Below are 21,310 nucleotides of genomic sequence, written 5' to 3' on the forward strand. Positions count from 1 at the left end.
CCAGTTTACTGTGTATCTGGAGTGTTTATAATATTGCTGCATCAATTCTAATGAGTCTTTGACAAATTAAAAAGTTTCAAGATGAGTATAGAGCAATAACTTATGTTTGATTACTGCTCACAAATATTCTAAATAGACCCAGATTGTATTTTCAAACATGACAAAGATAGCAAGACTAAATTAAAAATGAGGAAAATTGGGTTTACTAGGCATGCTGAGATGTATTAAAATAAAGATGGTCACTTTTCTTCTCCTGAAATATTATTTTATTATTTTATTTGGTTTAATAATAGTCAATTTTTCCCCAACATACACTGCAGTTCTTTTTTATCAATAGAGGGCAAAATGAAATTGCTCTGGTTTTCAGTGTTATATCTCCCTCTATTGATAAACAGAGAGCACCAAAGACTCTATAGATCAGTAGCCTCCAATCTTCTGGGCACTGGGAAACAGTTCAGTGGAGAGAGGTTTTTCTGTGGACCAGAGGGGTTGTGGTTTCATGTGCTGCCTGCATCACACAGATAATAATAGGTAAATTGGAAGGGACCTTGGAGGTCATCTAGTCCAACCCCCTGCTCAGCCAGGAAACCCTATACCATTTCAGACAAATGGCTGTCCAGTCTCCTCTTAAAAACTTCCAGTGTTGGAGCATTCACCACTTCTGGAGGCAGGTTGTTCCACTGGTTAATTGTTCTAACTTTCAGGAAGTTTCTCCTTAGTTCTAGGTTGCTTCTCTCCTTGACTAGTTTCCATCCATTGCTTCTTGTCCTGCTTTCAGGTGCTTTGGAGAATAGCTGGGACTTCACTTGTTTAAGCGGACTGATTTCTGGCATGCCATGGCCCAGTATCAGTCCACAGACAAGGGGTTGGGGACCCCTGCTACAGAAAATAGCACAGCCTTTGTTTTCTAACTGATGGAAGAATACATATGGTATAAGGCAGAAAGGACTAGAGTGAATGTGGTATCACCCTTTTCTCACAATTTGAAATGAAACAAGAGAGAGAGCAACCTAATTGGAGAGGGCCTATTTTGTCTTTTAAAGAAGTCCTCCTCCCCAAATTGTTTAGTTTAGTTTAGTTTATTAGACTTATATACCGCCCTTCTCCCATAGGACTCAGGGCGGTTCACAAGGTTTTTAAAAGAAACAATACCACAATTACAAAATTTAAAACAATTAAAATGATTATATTAAACCTTGAATATAAAAATCTTAGTTAAAAACCAATTAAAACCCCAATTAATACCCTCAGTCCAGGCCAGAGAGCTCAAAAAGCCAGGTCTTCAGGTCCCGGCGGAATGAACGGAGGTCAGGGGCAGTTCTAAGCTCTATAGGCAGCTGGTTCCAAAGGGCCGGCGCACCCACTGAGAAGGCCCTCCCCCTGGGTATTGTCCGCCGGCAATCTTTTACCGGCGGTACCCTGAGAAAACCTTCCCTGTGGGAGCACACAGGACGAAGGGAACGTGATGCCGGCAGCAGGTGCTCCCTCAGATATCCCGGACCCAAGCCATTTAGGGCTTTATAGGTCATCACCAGCATCTTGAATCTCACCCGGAGGGCAACCGGAAGCCAATGCAGCTTGCGGAGCAGAGGTGTTATGTGGGAGTATTGGGAAACCCCCATCACAACCCTTGCGGCTGCATTCTGTGCCAGCTGAAGCCTCTGGGTGGTCCTCAAGGGCAGTCCCATGTAGAGAGCGTTGCAGTAGTCCAATCGGGAGGTCACAAGCGCATGAGTGACTGTGCGTAGAGCATCTCGGTCCAGATAGGGCCGCAACTGGCGCACCAGGTGAACCTGGGCAAAGGCCCCCCTGGTCACGGCTCCTATAGGATCTTCAAAACTGAGCCGCGAATCCAGGAGGACGCCCGAGTTGCGTGCCCTATTGACGGGGGGCAACACCTCACCCCCCATCATTAAAGATGGAATAGGCTGGTTAGCCCGAGATGCCGGTATGCACAGCCACTCAGTCCTGGCAGGATTGAGCCGAAGCTTGTTTCTTCCCATCCAGACCCGGACCGCCTCCAGGCAATGGGACATCACGGTGAGGGCATCACTGGATTGGTTCGGGGTGGAAAGAAAAAGTTGGGTATCATCAGCGTACTGATGATACCCCACCCCGAAACCACGAATGATCTCACCCAGCAGCTTCATATAGATGTTGAACAGGAGGGGAGAGAGAACCAACCCCTGAGGAACTCCACAAATGAGAGGCCCTCCCGTCAACACCGATTGCAAGCGGTCCAGGAGATAGGAGGAGAACCACTGCAAAACAGTGCCTCCCACTCCCAACCCCCTGAGACGCTGCAATAGGATACCATGATCGATGGTATCAAAAGCCGCTGAGAGATCTAATAGAACTAGGACAGAGGAGCAACCCCTGTCCTGAGCCCGCCAGAGATCATTCACCAGCACGACCAATGCCGTCTCTGTGCTGTATCCGGGCCTGAAACCCAATTGGTACGGGTCCAGATAATCAGTTTCCTCCAGGAACAGAGGAAGCTGATGTGCCACCACACTCTCAACAACCTTCGACAAAAAGTGAAGGTTGGAGACAGGATGATAGTTATTTAAAATCGCTGGGTCCAGAAAGGATTAAAATATTTTGACTCTGGGAGGTCCTAAAAGGCCGAAAAGAAAAAGTGGAGGAGGTATTTAGAGGTCATACATAGGTGTTAGGCATCACTTTGTCTTCTGCTGATGTACACTGTCCTACACAAAGCAGTGACTAATTTCTAAAAGACTAGTATTTCAAGTTTAAATGAAGTTTCCTATTTGGCCCATGCAAGATTTCCTAAATATAGGTTTACTATACATCCATCTCAGAAGGATGGAAGGCTGAGTCATCTTGAGGCAGTGAGAATCAAACTGCCAAACAGCAGAAATCTCAATATATTACATATTTTCCCATGATAATATTTGAAGCCATTTATGGAAATATGAACTTGGCCATGGTAGCATTTTAGTAATACATTTTCATAATATATCTAGGGTTATCTCTGTTATAAGCCATGATGATACTAGTATAATGAAACCTGAATCACTGCCTCATTTTGTAAAGAACACACTTTATTTTTTATGCCACAGGCCATCATTTCTCCTCCCTTGTCTCCTCTGAAGAAACCATGTTAGTACAGTATTCCTTTTGCTTTGTGAAAATATTCTCCCTTATCTAGAAGTGCCAATCTCAGAAAAATAGAATGGACTCTAATAAAATAATATTTGTAAGGCTGAAATGATGAATGGTTGACAAAATATTCAATAACGCATTTTAACTACAGTATATCCACAGTATTTGAGTTTTGGAAATGGATAGTGAGCTATAAATAATGTTATGATGAACAGCAAAACACAATGAAAGATAAACATTAAGGCTTTTCTGCAATTCCTACCTGAACATGTCCCCAAGACCTTTCAGCATTCCTTTCTTGGCTTTGATTTTATCCTTCTCCTTATCTCGATCTTTTTTCTTGTCCTTCCCAATTTTTTTCCGGTCCCCTTTCTCCTGACTGCCATTCATCTGTCTTTCTAGAGAATGGGATGGTTGGTCACTAGATGTGGACACAGATTCTCTACCAGATCGTGAACTTTCTTCTGTGTCTTCTTCCACTAAAAGAATAAGGAAATTTTAGCAGGGGATGGAGGGAAAGAACAGGAAGTGCCTTTTCTTAAAAAAAAGTTTCAAGCACAAGAACCATAAATTATTTTGCAGGCTAAAACCATTCTATTTGTTAAGGGACAACTTTTCCAAAACAAGAGGCCATGACCAAGATTCTTCTCTCAACAGCTTTCTTTTTAGTTTCCGGTAGGTTGGGACCAACTATATGCCCTGCATGTCCTAGGTGGACAGATTTTACTTGTAGCAGACGATTCCAAAGGTAGCAAGAACTTGTGCCATAAAATGTTTTATAAATAATAATCACTTTGAATTGGGCTTGGAAATTGGCAACCAGAAAATCCCTGTAATATACATTTCATTAGTTAGCTTCAATTAGCAGGCAAGTGGAGGGTTCTGCAGCAAGTATAACTTTCAAGTCATATTCAAGGGGCATTTGGGGAAATGCAGTAGTCCAAACACTCACAAATGGAAACCAACCAAAGCTGGTCAAAAGCCTTCTTGGTCACAGCTCTACCCTGTGGCTCTACCAGGTGAGTCCAGAAGTGTCTCCACATTTTACAATACCTCCTTCAAAGAAATGCAGCTGCACCCAGAGATGAAGTTGAAACTACCCTTCAGCCAGATAGTACTTATGCTGCAATTCAGTCTGAACCTGCTTTGTTCCATCCAGTCATACACCAGGCTTTTCCTGAGTGCTCCCCATGAACACTTAACTGAACTGCTTACTTAGGAACAGAAGCACTGCCTTTCAAATGGGTTAATGGGATCAAAAGCTACAGAAGGAGCCAGAAAGGTAATGAGAATATGCTTATTTACACACATACCAAGCATATATACTCTATGCTTAGAATATATATTTTTTATGATATGATATATCCCTTAATTTTGGGGGGATATTTTGAAAAGGTATAAAGAGGATGGTACTGCTACTTAACAATTTATGAACCCTTTAGATAAGTTAGATATATAATGTATAATATATGTAATTTTATACATACACACACAGAGAGAGATTGTGGTATGGTATGGTATGGTATGGTATGGTATGGTATGGTATGGTATGGTATGGTATGGTATGGTGTGGTGTGGTGTGGTGTGGTGTGGTGTGGTATGGTATGGCATGGCATGGCATGGCATGGCATAGCATGGCATAACATAGCATAGTATATAGTAAAAAAAGACTTTAAAATAAAATCTTGAAAATTATAGCCAATTCTTACATGTCATGAGAAAGTGATGAATGGACAAATGAAAAAGCATGGTATAAGCCAGCTATGTTCAATAAATCTATTCCTAATCAGAGGATGAGCTTTTCTCTTTTTCTTCTTTTTTAACATTTATAAATATTAAAAAAGTGGAGGTTTTTGCTTTAAGCTCAAAAATTATACTTCTTTTATGTCATGAAACCAATTCCTCGTACTGTGTTTGGTATCTTTTACTAATGTTATATTGAAAATTAATTATGTAACTTCAATAATTATCTCTTCATTCATAGGCAGTATTTTTTTTAAAATACACCTGTTTTAAATAAAAATAAAAGTATAAAAGTAGCCCTGGTTAATAGACTCACATATAACTGCAGATAGAATATTAAATCAGATTGCCCTTTTGAATCTGATGCATATGTGTACATAATTTCTATTGAACAGGCCCATAGACCGAATTTTCTGAAGCTATTTTTTCTAATTACACCATAAAGCAAGCAAAATGCATATAAGAAAACATAATTACTGAATATGAAACTGTTTCATAGTTGAATGTCTAGACTGCTTATTGTATTACTTAATACCAGCCAAAGCTCCAGCAATTAAGAGAGATAAGAAAGCTTTGCCAATTTATTCAGATTCAAATGGCTTCTTCTCAGACTACACACGCTAAAAATGGGTTCTGTTTCTTGTCATCCTTTTCAAGAGTTTGAAAACAAGCACTATGATTCATATGATCAGAATATCCCAAGCAGTCATCTCTGACTTTCTGATTACAGCTCTTAAAATCTATACGTACCTCCCACCAAACTTATCTTTCATACATTGTTTAAGAGTATGAATAGCTTATTCTTCTAAGGGGAGCAATTATATTATGTTTGTAGAGTCAATGTACTCCTCTATCACATGTTCCATGCTATAATTTTAGAACTCCCAATACGACATCATAAAGATTTCTTTATAAACAATTCATTGTAACTCTTTCTTCAAAACAAAACAAAAAAAATTGTCAGTTGGCTGGCAAAGAAAAATATTCAGACTTATAAAACCAGCAATTTTCCAGTAATGTATTGCATTGGTTTCACAATGAGAGAAAGAAGATTTCTAAATTATTATTTCAGACAAATATACATACAAAGCACATAGGCCAAGGAAAGAATAAAAAGAACAAAAAAATCTTGAATGTAATTTAACTAGTGGCATCTCAGTCAACCTTTTAACTCCCTGATGCCCAGCCCATAATGAATATTATGAAATGCACTTCAGTGTGACCATTATGTTACACTCCAACTTGGATCTAAAGGCCTGTGTTATATTCTTATACATATAAAGACTTAGGGGACCTAACCAGTGTGATGGCATACACTGAAGTAACCAATGGAGAAAAAAAAAACAGGATTCCAAGACTTCAGACTTAATTCTTTTTGGGTCACTGCCTAACTATTTTGGGAAAGAAATAAAGTGAAATCATTCGTGTTGCTATTATAGAGGAGAACATAATATTTCCAATTCAATAACATTATAAGGAACAATAATATTTCCAATTCAGTAATATTATAAGATGGAGGCGCAATGACTTAGCAGTTAAGGACACTGAGCTTGTCAGCTGGAAAGCTGACAACCCAGGTTGAAGACCTGAGTGCCATGGGATATGGGCCTATTTGCTGCCTCAGCTCCTGCCCACCTAGAAGTTTGAAAGCATGCAAATGTGAGTAGGTAAATAGATATCACAGTGAGAAGGTAACAGCTCTCCATACACTTTGGCATATAGTCATGCTGGTCACATGATCATGGAAGCATCGGACAACAGTTGCTCCCTCAATTAAGAAACGGAGATGAGCACTGCCCCTTAAGTGGAAACAATCTGACAGGGGAAACTTTTATCTTTAATATTATAAGAGTTTAAGGAATTTAAAGAAAGTGGAGTAGACAAAATTAGGAGATAGCTCATTCCTTATTGAAAGAATTCCTCAAAATATAAGTACATCAATTCTTTATTCAAATTATTTGTATCAAACTAAAACTGATTACTTCTCTCACACACATACACACAAAAACATATTTTTCATTAAAGAACTGTTAAAAGAATTTTTTTTTTGAAAGAAAAAATAAGAAAATAAGTAAAAAAGGGAGAGAAGGTTATAAAGAAGTGATTTCTAGTCCTCTAAATAGCAATTGTTTTTATATTGTACTCTATTAAGTTTAGCCCAGAGTCACATGTCTATGGGATGGATGGCTATGTAAACAAAACCAAATATTTCCAGTCATTTCTACTTTTCTGATAGTACTTGGTGACCTTCTTGGCATCTGTCCCAAGAATTGAGTAATTCATGAGATGAGCTACCCAGAACTTTATGTATTTTATTTATAAAATATACAGTAAAGTATATACCACGAGCCGGCAACCCGCAGCTCCGGAGCCGCATGCGGCTCTTTGAGCCGTCTCCTGCGGCTCACAGCCGCCCGGTGCGCACGCACTTCTTCGAACGGGCAGTGGTGGACGCACACCTCTCCAAATAGAGAGTGGCACAGCCCATTTGGAGAGGTGCGCACGCACCTCCTCCCGACCAGGCAGTGGTGCCGCTCGTTGGGAAAGCTGTTGCGGCCCGGCGGCAGCCTGCAAACGGGCCGCGGCAGCTTTCCCAACAAGCGGCGCCACTGCCCGTTCCGAGATGAGCGTAGGTGCGCATGCACCTCCGCATGAACGGGCAGCGGCGCCGCTCTTTGGGAAAGCTGCTGCGACACGTTTGCAGGCTGCCGAAGGCGGCAGCTCTGTAAACGGGCTGCGGCAGCTTTCCCAACAAGCGGCGCTGCTGCCCATTCCGAGAGGTGCACGCGCACCTCTCGGAACGGGCAGTGGCGCCGCTTGTTGGGAAAGCTGCCGCAGCCCGTTTGCAGAGCTGCCGCCTTCCTCCGAAGGCGGTAGCTCTGCACACGGTCTGTCGCCGTCGCGCAACCGGTTCCATCATACATTTAAAAAATGGCAACCGCACACATCCGCGCATTCGCAAGAAAAAACATTTTGCGCATGCGTAAAACATTTTTTGCGCATGCACATGCATGGACGCACGCAAGCGGCTCCCACTTTTTTGTGTGTGTGATGGAACCGGTTCCCAGTGGCTCTTTTCCTTTTTCAGGTTGCCGACCCCTGGTATATACATATAAAGTATGTTATGTACGTTTTACCAAAGCAAAATTCTGTATAACAGTTATGTCTGTGACAATGACTATAATTCTATTATGAAACCTAAAGCTATTGGGTTTTCCAACAAAATTTAATCCTAAAGTACAGAAGACTTTAAGAATTTAAAGAAACGAATTTACATGATTTACTTACAGGTTTCCATTCCTTCATCATCCTCGTCAGCAACAGGTTTATCATATGATTTATCTATTGCTGCCCTGAAACTTTCATTGCATCCTCGTCCTCGGATTATTCGTGGTCGTGGACGATGGAAGGGGATGTCACTATTCAATGTCACCTCAGCAACCGCTGTCTGCAAACTTTCTAAAGAGCTGGATTTCTTCAGGCCTAATGAAGGGCCCACATCTCTGGTTGGAGAACCTTAATAGTTTTGTTTTTAAAAAAGGTAATTAGAATTCACAAGGAGGCCATTAATCACATCCATAACAGTCTACAGAGAATACTTTCATTTTTATTTATGTTATCTCTATAATCTCTAGGCAATTCTAGGCAGTTTTATGGGTTTAACCAATAACTGTCAAGTCATACTGTACAAATTTGATAAGGTTAGCAACATCCCACTTTTCAATTTGATGGGAAGACAAACTCATCACTACCCTTTCACTCAATTTAATGAGAACAAAATAATTACCAAGTGGTTAAAAAAGAGGGTGGGGAATTAGAACTCAAATATTAAAGATGTCAGCATTATAATTTGAATGGCATAGCCAGTTAATTTCATTTTTTTTCTTTTTTCAACTGAACAAAACAATCCTATGTAACTACTGGAAATGACAATCATTACAGAGATTGTATTGACCTAAAATTAGCTTGCATTCTTAAAATAAACATCTAGGGAAAAATTTGCCTTACTAGCTACTTTTATGAAGAGAATTTAATAACTTGCACTTAAATATCACAGTTTTCCCAAGAGCTAGTCTACATAGATTTTTTACCCTATAATTAATTAACCTGTATCACTATAGTTATTATACATAAAAACTCATGTCGACACTTATTATGGACTAAGTGGAAGTAATATAAATTTCTTTATCTTGATTATTAACAGAGAATACTACAGAATGATAAAAAAATGACATTCACAAATAAATACAGAGAATATAAACTTATAAATAACACAAATACACACAAATCTTATTAATTAAAATAATGAATATAGATTTTTTTAAATGGCATGCCTAAGACTAGCTATAATATACCAAATCAACACTATATTGAACCAAAAAGACTAGAAATGGATCTTATAAAGTTATATCCTATAGTTAATTAGGGTTTCATGAGATGCATTCACTACCGATATATTTAGTATTTCAATTAGATATTTTTATTTTATTTAAATTCCATTTATAACCCGCCCTTCTCCGAAGACTCAGGGCGGCTTACAAGCTTAGCAGTATATTATAATATTATATTATATTATATTATATTATATTATATTATATTATAATATTCCTATTTCAAACCCAAGTTAGGATGTTTCTACCTAGCTGAAGTTCTATTATAGCAGGCATCATATGTGCTGATTGCTGTTGATAGACCCACATCCATAAGGAGATCACAAAAGATAAAACAATTAAGTTAAGCCAATTATTAGAAAGTAATCTAAGATATATGATATTTCAATACAAAAGGTACACAGAATCATGCTTCCAAAAGTTAGTCTAACTAATGCTATTAAAAGCAATAGCAACAAGAAAATTAAGTCTAAATATGGATCGGGACAGAGAGCTTTCCTGTTGAGGAAGGTTATTCAGAATTCTGGAGTGGGATTCCATCAGTATGCTGTTGACATTCAGCTCTATTGCTTCTTATCATTCAAGTTCAACTTAGTAATTAGCATCCTTATACAGTGTTTAAGTTCTATAATCAGCTAGTTGTGGGAGAACAAACTGAAATGAAAACCCAGACAAAATGGATGCTGTTGATAATTAAAAATTTGAACTTGGGAACTGAGATTCAGTTTAAATTCCTGAAAAAGAATAGTTCTACAATTTGGAGGCATTCCTTGATCCTCCTGGATTTCAAGAGGGCAGCTACAGTGAGGAACACTTTTTCACTATTATGATTAGAATCAGCTCCAATTCTGAGTTATTACCTTTGTTATCCATGCCTGGATTGCATTTCATCCTAATTATTACCTCACTGATGAAATTGAACTATCCTTGATAGTTGTATAAAAGCTGAAATGAATGTCAAATCGGCTGCTAACCTTTAGAAGCTACAGGGATTACATCATGGGTATGTTAAAGAAACTGCAATGGTTCTCTGCTGGTTATCAAGGACAATTGGTGGTATTACTATTGAGTTTTATGGTCCAACAGTGTTTCAGACCTACTTCATTAAGTGTCTGTATTTCCCATTTTAAATCTATCTCAATGTTCAAATCTGTAGGAATCTGCACCTCTGTCTGAATATGTCCCTAATGACAAAAACTTATATATGTGTCCTTTAAGAAAGGATCGTCTCTTGCATAGCTTCAGGGAGGCTGAATGCACCGCTTCAGAAATTGTGTTTAGCTCTCACTTTCTTACCATTTAGAAAACCTGAAAAAGGCTCATTTCTTTCTCTAGGATTTTAACAGTTGGTTAACCTTATTATTAATATTATATTTCAAATTGTTATATTTTGTTTTTGATAGAATTCAGCCTTGAATATTAGGGTAAACAAAACGGCAAATTTTGGAAACAGCTGAAGAAAATAATCTATAAAGTCGTAATCAATATGAAACCACATAATTTATACTTCTACCTCAGAGATCCTATCTCAGAGATCCCCAACATTTTACTAAGCAGAAAGGCCTGAAAATAAGTAGAGGCAGGGGTCAAGTGTGGAATGAGGAAGAAAGGGAAAGGAAGGTTCAGTGACTTCCAGCTGTGTAAATAAACTTCAGGTTAAGCTTGAAAAATATTTGTAGTTAAGTCTGTGCATTTTGCCCTGGGGAAGTACATATTGTCAGTGGGTATAGAAAACTATCTGTATTTTACATTTGCCGCCATATACATTTGGTGCTCAATAAGGATTTTATTAAACTAATTTTAATCACTTATTATTATTTTCTAAACTCTAAATAAAGACGGAGGGAGAAAGGAAAGAAAGACAAGGAAGGCTAAATTTGCTTCTGGAATGAATGGAAGGGGGAAAGCTTTTTTTTTTCTTTTAACCTGATAAAGTTAAGCTTCCTTAGTCCCTGCATCTGACTATTTAGAATGAGGAACAATCTTTTTTTAAATTACTGAATGGTTCCTTACTCTTTATAAAAAAGTAGTTACATTAGGTGCCTATTCATGTTCACAAGGGAAACTATTTCCTGCTACCAGTATGGATTATTGTGAGAAAAATATTTATGTAAGACAGGGAATCCCAAAGGAAAAGTGAGATGGGATATGACCTCATGTTCCCAGAATACTGTAAAACTAATAATGGACAGCAGAAATGGTTAGACTGTTTGTTGAACTTGGGTGGCCATCCAAATAGATGTGGACAGTCTGCACACAAAGAAAAAAAGAAATAATCCTACATAAGCAGAATATGTAGTAAGATGATTAAAAATACTTTTGTGTAAGCATCTCCTTGTTTCAATGGGTCTCTTTTAGACAGGAAGTAATTGTCAGAATTCAGGGTTTGGTGAAAGATCCCTGTGCAAATTTGACTATATTAAATGAATGGTTCTAGTAGGTTTTAAATATGGCTTTCTTGGGTTTAGAACCTGATTTTTTTCAAATATAATTTTATCAATATCACTTATGGTTTATTCCTTAAAATTATACTGCATATTCCTTCAGGAACTTGAAATCAGTGTTGTACCTCTTCTTCAAATTTAATTATCAGCATATCAAACGTGTGGTAGACTGATACTAATAACTAACCCAAGTCATTAGTGAGCTGCTCTAGCAGTGAGTAAACCTTGGTTTCTTCAGTTCTAGCCCAACAGATATTTCATTACATTATATTCAGTATAAGTACCTGCATGTAGATTACAACCAATCTGATTCAAATTCCTAAACAGAGATATTAGTAATGAATAGAGCCTTAGAAAGCATTATATGGATTACTCAACAAATTTTGATGACCCACCATAACTTCATAAATTAATGTCAGAAAATTTCTTTTAACAAATTTCATTCAGAACTTATGACACATGCATTTACTGTTTTTCTTAATATATTGCAACAGAACATAACTTTCAGCTGCTATTTTTTAGTCCTAAGAACTTAGGAAATGCTAATACCCTTGCGATTTAATCAGAATGCTTCTCTTTGAAAAAGATAGTCTTCAGGCATGAAATTAAGCTTTGCACAGATAAAAGAAAAGATTTTAAATTAATCCAAGTAATGTTGAAATAACATTACTGAAGTACGCGGGTACTTTAAATATGCATAGTATATATTCTTCTATTTGATATATGTAGCAACAAGTTAAATGAGGACCGGACCAGAGATGCTATTTTTTTCCCCTAACAGTAAATAGGTAGCCCTCGACTAATGACCAGTTAGTCATGATTTGGTCCTGATGTCCTGCCTCCCCCCCCAGTCACATATATTTCTGTTTTCAGCAAAAGAGGTCATTTGCTTAACAACCACAGTGTTCACTTTATAACAGCAGCATTTGATTAATAGCAGGCACAAAATAAGTCATAAAATTAGGTTGGTTACATAGGTAACCTGCTTTAAAAACTATCATGACTTCTAATAGGCATGTCCAAGTATCCTTGTAAATTGATGATTACCTGTAATCAAACATATTGTAGTCTGGATTTTCACAGGGAAGAGTATATTCCAATAGATACATGAAATGTAACTCCCACAACTCAAATCTATTTCTCTCCCTTCATGCCTCTAGGCTATTCAGAAAAGATAAGGCTATCAAGAACAGTTGAATTACATGAAATTACACTCAAAATTCAGAGTACTTAGGTTTTATTGGGGATTCTGACTATTACTATGTTTAAACAACTCCTAACAGCCTAGGATGATTGATGGTTTTTTTATGTGATGTGTGGCTAGCCTATTTAGAAATATTTAGCTACTACAGATCTCCACTTGAAACTTTTTGCTTTGTAAGCAACTCTGGACTATTGGGCAGGCATGAACCACACTGACTCATTTTCCATGGAGACATTTTTGGCTGAAACATTTCATTGTCTCAATCCACATTCTTGTGGTGACCACATTTCTTCCACTTTTCCCACACCCTTTAACACATAACATGTGTTACAAGCAGAATAGTAAATATTGGAATCTTCATATTTTTTTAAAAAAAAAACCTTTACAAGCTATTTTTTAGAAATAATGTACCTTCAGCTTTTAGTTTTACAATTAATCCCCATGGTAAAGTTCATTTGCTGATAAAAAAGAAGGTAATATTTCATTAAAGCTACATGGTTGGCTTAACAATTCATTTATGAGTTTCTGACATGATCCTGACCTTCATGACCATGTTTACTCATTTTTTTTACATTTACCTAACTTAAATGTAGACCTAGTTTACAAATAAGACTAATGAGTATTGTTTTCTTTTGACTTGATATGACCTATTTGGGTCTTAGCTATAGTGAAAAAACTGAGCCACTATATCTTGTTCAACAAACACAGTCAGATATGTGAATGTGTAAAAGTTGCAAAATGTGACCTAGAGTGAACCAAATAGAAATTTGGATCTTTTGCACTTCAAAGGTGTCCATGCATTTTGTAGCTCCTAGCATCCTTCCTAATGATGTCAAAATATGGGTTCCTAAGGTTAGAAATGCTTAAAAGGAAAAATTTATCATACAGAAGAGAAATTATTGAAAATAGTGGCATAATTCCTAAGGAAAGATAAGATGAAAGGAGATTGCTGAAGACAAATGAAGAAAAGTATTACTATAAAAAGTTTTTGGTTTTGTTTATGTATTTATGTTGGTATTTTATTGCCATCACTCTAACAACTAGCTTTATAATTAATTTCTTCTGGAAAACCTGCAGGAAGCTAAGGTGTATGTCAGCCAAGAGCAAAGATATTGATGCTAATAAATAAAAGTGTATTATTTAGACTGTTTCTGTAAATGTTATCATATTTCTGTTACACTGTTTACATTTTTTGTGATTTTGTATTGTTTTGAATGTTGTGATTTCATAGGGTTTTATTTGTTATTTGACTGGAGTTTACTCTAGGATTATTTCAGTGGGTAAGCATGCATTTGCAATTAAAGTTAAATAAATGACCTAAATGTTATCTAAGGTAAAGATACCCTTGAGTCAAGCTTGATTCCTAGCTACTACATGCAGTTTCCTTAACTGCATTAATAAAGCAGCTTGCCACTTGTCACAAAATATTTCTTCTCAATGATTTATTTTAAAAAAAATATTTATTTAAAAAAGCTATGCTGTCTCTACTGCTACTCTCATTGCTAATCTCAATGTACACATGTTGTACTTTGATAATAAAGGTTTATTATTTATTATTATTTATTATCTATGCAAAGCTTGGGACTTTGGAACTTGGGATAAATGTAAAATTCTTCCTGCTGAGAGATTCTGCACTGGAGACAAACTATTTGTGTATCTAATTACTCTTGGCCAAATAAAGTATTCTATTCTATGTTCACCAAGCTAGCCACCCAAGTTCAATAAAATAACTTATGTCAACTAGACCTTCCACAAAAAACACTATGAAACATGCTCATCTCAATACAGATCAGCTGGTTAAACTGAAGTACTGGGATTATGTGAAGCATTTATATGAAGACATAGCTATGGGATAATTTGCAAAGCAATTTAATTCTTCTAGATCATGAGAAACTATCTCAAGAAGTGGACCCTGCACTGCTAGCCCCAGCAACTGTCTCCATTGTTCCTGATTTAGACTTTGCAGATTCTGATGCAGATCTCAAGTTTCATCTACTCAACCCTAAATAATGGAGTATCTAAAAAAGAAGCCAGAGATGCACAAAAATGTTTCATTATACTTAGACACAGTTGTAGTAGCCAGACCAGTAGGACCAGGTATCTGTCCTCAGGCAGAGTTCAGAGCTGCTTAGTAGCAATCTGGGTCACTGGATCAATACTAATTAGCAAACGCTTTATCAATTCCCATCTTAGAGATCATAGCTCCAATTATCCTATCCTTAAAATCTTTTTCAATTTTCTTTTGGATTCTCTCTTGTCCTGTTTCTTTCAATAATCTGCCCAGCATGGCTCTTCTTGCATGTATAAATTTAAAATTTCAAGATAAGCCTCACAGAATTACTGCTACCTTTCTGTTCATGAGGCCTGGACAATAGTGGGAAAGTGGATACCTCATACTTCACACCTCAACAGAAAAGATGTACAGTAAGCCGATAAGTCCATTTGGCTTCTCTAAAATTATCTGTAGGATAGTAAATTAAATAAAAGTTATAGCATGCTCAGTCCCAATTATATATCTTTTTTTACATCTACTCAACTCACACAAAATATTTCTAAAGTCTATCTCAAAAATGTGATTAAGCCTACATATCAAAATGAAACTAATGTGGTTTAACAGGACTTTCACAGAATGAAAAAGAAACATTTGAAAACATAACGAATAAAGATCAATGGACATACCAGCATCTGAAAAAGTAACTTTTGTGGGTTCAAGTTATTCACAAATATTCTACCTAATGAATTCAGAAATAAACAAGGACTGCTTGCTTATCGGGTTTTCAGCATTCTAAAAAACTCCCCAAAACTCCCTGAGTTCTTTGGATTAGTGAAATTTCATGTGAATCTTGCTTCTTTTATTGTGCCTTGAAATGTACATTCTTAGGTGCATTCTAACTGGGGCCAATATTGTTGAAATGTAACTTAGACAGAAGAGTAGATGAAGAAGAAATTGAGCAAAGAATCTTGAATATTTTTTCTAGACAAAATCCTGCTACTTTTAATTAGTCTATTTACTGAAGTATTCTAATTAAAAGTTTATTCTACTCTTGATGTCACACACCTTTATGGCTCAAGATTATTCTTTTATACATATAAACTGGAGTCCATTTATGCAAGTGTTAACCACTATTTTCTTGTGAAGATATTCATTTCAAAAGCATTTCATCTGAATGGCATGAACACAAAATACTAAAATAAATATTTCAGATTCAAATCTGGCAAAGATATTTCTATTACTAGATCATTACAATCTGAACCATTCCATGTGATTTAAATAATTGTTATTGATGAGAAGATAAATTAAATAAGTGTCTCTATTTAATTTAGTACACGTTAGAAAATCGCATTTTAACTTGGGGAAAAAAACAAACTTAAACAGTGCAATTATTGGAAAATATCATTAACCATTTATCTCATTGCCCTAGCTCAACTGACAATTATCTATCATCTTATTTTAATAAAGTTTGGTTGGTGTTCTCAGAGATTTATTGTTGGCATTATGACAAGATGAATATTGAAATAAGCCATCATACTTCCTGTCTGCATAACACTGAATAAATGAGCCTTACTCAATTGCTACTGAATAATATACTTCTGACCTTTGGAATGAACTATAAGCATTGAAAACGATTAGGCAATTCAAGTCAATTGAAGAAAGAAAATAATCTTAAAAATCTATTACAACAGATTCCGTCCAGGCAAGAACATCACTTTCCATTGGGTTAACACAAATAAACTCAATTGCAGCTTTTAAAACAGGTTCTAATTTATTCTGCCAATGTAAACATTATCTACTCTATTGTACTTTACAGTCTTCCATGATAAATACATTCTGTTTTGCAGATATCAAAATAGAATGAGCTTATTCATACTAGTAACCTCTGCTAATATGGTAAAATGTGTCAGTGTTCCACATTTAGCCAAAAGTTCATAGGACAATTCAGTAAGTAAAAGAACAGTAAACAGTATTAAGAAGGAAATTATAAAATGTTTGATCAGTGTGTTCTTAGTCTGGTTTGGGAAAAGAGATCAGAATGGAAGGTTGCAAAAATGAAAAGAAAGGGGGAGCTGGTAAGGAGAAAGAGACCTGGATGCATTATTATGATGGCAGTTTCTATGCTAGTCATGACTAGTAAATGATTCAATTCAACTGTGAGTGTGTGTTTTGTTATGTTTGAAAATAAAACCATTCAAACCTAATCACAAATATGTGGCAGAAAAAAGAAATTATAAAAAGAAGCTTAATGTTTAAGCATTTTGACTATACATTTAAGCATACTGTGATAAAACTGGAATATAAGATTATTAACAAAAGCTTAGTGATACCTTTGGAGGCAAAGATGTAGCAGAAATATACAGAATCAAGAAGAAAATGGAGACAATATTCTCGTTATACTGACAGTACATCACTTAAATTCATGCCTATTAGTTCAGAGAACAGTCATATTGGTAGAGCTCAGCCAATAGCATATCAGCATTGACATTTAAACTTTCAGTGCCTTAATAATGCCTACTCTAGCATGATGATTGTATAACGTAGACAGACAAGGCTGTAAAATTTTTGTTATCTCATTTTCATCTTGCTTTACAGCATCTGCTTTATAAAAGCTTAATTTTTTACTACTTCTTTTAAAATAAGTTTTTCCCTTGACACTTCACCACATGATGATATTATAAATAAAAATGAGTTCTCTGTTATTTACAGAGAGACAGGCACACAAAATCAGTGTACAAGGAATATATTGTTCAATGATTAATGTTAGAAATAAGTAATGTTTTCAGATTCTAAGATGACTTATTCAAAATTAAAAAATAGGTTCTGTAGTTTGGAAAATTACTAACGTGTCCCTGAAAATAAACCCCACCCTGAAAAAAAGATCTACCCTGATTTGTGGGGGTGGGCCTAAGATAAGCCCTACTCCAAAAATAAGTCCTAATTAGGACCCCGCCCACTCTGTCCCACCTGGCTGCTGCAATGGGGCAGGAGGCTGCACGGCGCATCGCACTGCGTCAATGAGTTGAGGCAGGTGGGGGAAGGGGTGTAGCTGCCCCACGTGCCCCGCACCCACTTCCTTCAAGCCCACCCAGCCAAGCCATTCCTTGCTCCCTTTTACTCCCTACCTGAGCCAGACTGCCAAGCTACCACATGGAGGATGGGCAGGGTGGACCTGGTCCCCCTCTGTCATTTTAGAGCCAGGGAGAAGTGACGGTGAAAGGCTCCACTGCCACTGTGCACTGCTGGAGGGGCTTTCTTCACGCTCTGACCCACAGATCACCTGCCTGGTGGCAGCCGCCACCTTCTTCTCCTCCACCAACTCTCCCGTGGCTTGCACTATGATCACCGCCTTCCTCCACCAGTCCTCCATCACTGCCAGTGGAGAGAATGGAGAACGGGGAGTGGAACAGTTCAGCCAGACCTTCCAACTTCTCATGACAAAAAAAAAAAGATCTCGTGAAGTTGGAAGGTCTGACTGAACTTTTTTTTGTCTCACAAACTCTGTTTCCCTGCAGCAGGAGAGAAATGCACCAGAGCTGGAAAGCAGGTTAGTGAAGAATTTTTTTGGCTTTTGGTAAGAGGGAGGAGCTGGACGATGGTGCACCAAGCTCTATAGCAGTGCCAGGAGGAGAAGCACAGGAAACAGGGCTGCCATTTCAAGAATGGAGAAGGGAGATGCAGGGCAATGCAGAGAAGCAAGCAAGTGCTCTTCTCTGCTCTGCATCACTGTGCAGAGCTGTTCCCCACCCCGTTCCCTGCAGTGGCAGAGACAGAGGGCAGGCAGAGGGAGGCAGCGGTCACAATGCAAGCCATGGGAGAGTTGGCAGAGGAGGCAGCGGCTGCTGTTGCCAGGTAGGTGATCTGTGGGTCAGAACGTGAAGAAAGCCCCTTCAGCGATGCACAGCGGCAGTGGAGCCTTTTGTTGTCACTTCCCCTTGGCTCCAAAATGGTGGAGGGGGACAAGGTCTACCCTGCCCATCCTCCGTGCAGTAGCATGGCAATCCGGCTCGGGAGGGGAGTGAAAGGGAGCAAGGAATGGTCTGGCTCGGGGGGGCTGAAGGAAGCGGGTGTGGGGCATGTGGGACAGCTCCACCCCCTCCCCCACCTGCCTCACCTCTTTGTGGCAACAGTGGCACAATGTGCTGCATGGCCTCCTGCCATGAATGGCTGCAGCAGAAGTGGGCCAGCAGCCATCCAGGCTCTTGCTGGGTGGGGCTGTTGGTGCCACCACCATGAGGCAAGGCAGGTGTCATAGTAAATATAAGACACTGCCCGAAAGTAAGACCAAATGCCTCTTTTGGAGGCAAAAGTAATATAAGACTGGGTCTTACTTTTGGGGAAACATGGTACCTTCTCTTGATTTGCCCTAATTAAAACAACATTCTGTAAGTCAAAGTTTACTTGTATTAATAAATTATGAACAATAAATTATGAAGGTTCATAATTGCAGCTGGTGCATTATTTTAATTGCTAATAAATTCATGCTTTATAATCTGGAACCATGGCAATTACACAGAAAGCAAAATATCTACAAAACATAGCTTGTGATACACAGAGATTGATTATTAGGGGTTTTTTGTTCTAATTCCTTACAAACCAAAGAAATGCCAGAATGAACAGTGAATACAGCAACTCATTACTGTCTATTGAACAAAGACAGAATTTTGTGGCTAAGAACAACATTTCAAAAGTTTAACATGAGGAATGCCTTCAATAAATGTTCAAGATTTCATAAGCCAAGTCTGAATTCCAATGATATATCACCCCAAAAGCTCTCCAAAATATTATCTTTTTAAGAATTATATTTAACTGGAAGACTAAATTGCTGTAATTTTCTTATCTTTATGGTTCTTCTAAAATATTGTAAACTAATTAGTGTGTTTGTAATATTTGAATTCTGGGAGAATAGATTCATGCAACTATTGGCATATTATTTTCACATGCACTGTGATTGGCAGCTCTGTAATTTTAGTAAGCTGCTTTCACCAAAATTGTTATGGCAACCACCCTACAGTTAATTCTTACCTGTTCTCTGGCCATCCATTGTACTGAGCTTAGTCTCGTCAGCTACTGTTAAAAGGTAAATGTATAATGGTTAGCCTTGTTAGTGCCCACGTCCCTCATGCATCCACTGTTTATTTAGAAGGACCTTGCCAATATCACTACTCATGCAAACATGTCATATTATGCAGACACTCTTAAGGGGCAAAATGAAGTCCTAGAGAAAAATATTTAGAAAATTCATGCTTTTGTGTCAGTCATTTCTGGATCACAGGCAAATGTAATATGTTATTCACATGCTAGCATGTCTCAATTAGCTGAGGCAAGACCACCGCATATCAGCAAGTAGCAATTTGAGTTTTAAAAGCCCCAGTGGGGTTATAAAAACAGTAAATGTCTACATATTTATTACATTTTCTCACACTTAAAAAAACATATCAAAGCTCATGAATCTTCCCAAGGGATATGTAAAAAACTTGGTTAGAAAGGCTGAATTTGAATTATTAAATGAGTTACTAGATTTACCATTGCTAGCTTTCATTCAGCATTATCCCTGAGATATGAACCTGTAGGATTTCAAGATTAATTACTGCTGTCAGAATAATAAATTTATTGAGAATTTAGAAATTAAGCTAATAAGATGGTAGCAGCAATTTTAAATGAATACCAATCACTAATATATTCCAGAAGACTTTTAAGAGAAACCTGTCAATTATGTTGTAGTATTTTATTTCAGAAGAAGGACATGCATTTATCTGAGTAACTTCTGTAAAATAAGATACACTGTAGGCTAAGTTTTTCCATTAAGATCTGTAGTACTTTAAAGTGGTCACAGCAATCTACATATACATATACATATGTATATACGTATACATATGTACATACAATCTATACATACATATGTACATACAATCTATACATATGTATAGATTGTATGTACATACAATCTATACATACTGTATGTATACATTGTATGTAGATTTGTGTATATGCTCCTGTAATTTGCCCCAACTCCTGCCCACCTAGTAGTTCAAAACATGCAAATGCAAGCAGATTAATAGGTACCATTTTAGTGGAAAATAACAACATACTGTGTGCCTTTGGTATATAGTCATGCTAGCCACATGACTATGGAAACAGAGATGAGCACCATGCACCATAGAGTTGGTCATAACTGATAGGGAAACTTTTACCTTTTATCCCAAATGTGCTTTTTCAAAACACAACTGGACTTTGTTTTTCCTTGAAGACATTTGGCTTCTCATTCAAGAAGCTTCTTCAGTTCTAATTCCAGTCAGAACTGAAAAAGCTTCTTGCATGAGAAGTGAAACGAAGTCCAGTTGTCCTTTGAAAAATTACCTTTGGGACAACTATGAGATAGATGATTTAGAATTTTCATAGATTTTAT

General features: G+C 37.4%; 1 protein-coding gene across 6 annotated transcripts in view; it reads right to left on the reverse strand.

Annotated features, from left to right (window-relative positions):
* The window catches only part of PARD3 (par-3 family cell polarity regulator), a 671,095-nt gene that overhangs the window by 175,872 nt on the left and 473,913 nt on the right, over nucleotides 1–21,310 (reverse strand). For all 6 annotated transcript variants that reach the window (XM_083376219.1, XM_083376217.1, XM_083376216.1 and 3 more), the window contains 3 exons: nucleotides 19,927–19,971; nucleotides 8,158–8,385; nucleotides 3,389–3,605 (listed from right to left, as the gene is read on the reverse strand). In XM_083376219.1, coding sequence (XP_083232345.1) covers nucleotides 3,389–3,605; nucleotides 8,158–8,385; nucleotides 19,927–19,971 — 490 coding nt within the window. The remainder of the gene's footprint in view (nucleotides 1–3,388; nucleotides 3,606–8,157; nucleotides 8,386–19,926; nucleotides 19,972–21,310) is intronic.

The sequence above is a fragment of the Vipera ursinii genome, assembly GCF_947247035.1.
Source record: "Vipera ursinii genome assembly, chromosome: Z".
NCBI classification, from domain to species: domain Eukaryota; kingdom Metazoa; phylum Chordata; class Lepidosauria; order Squamata; family Viperidae; genus Vipera; species Vipera ursinii.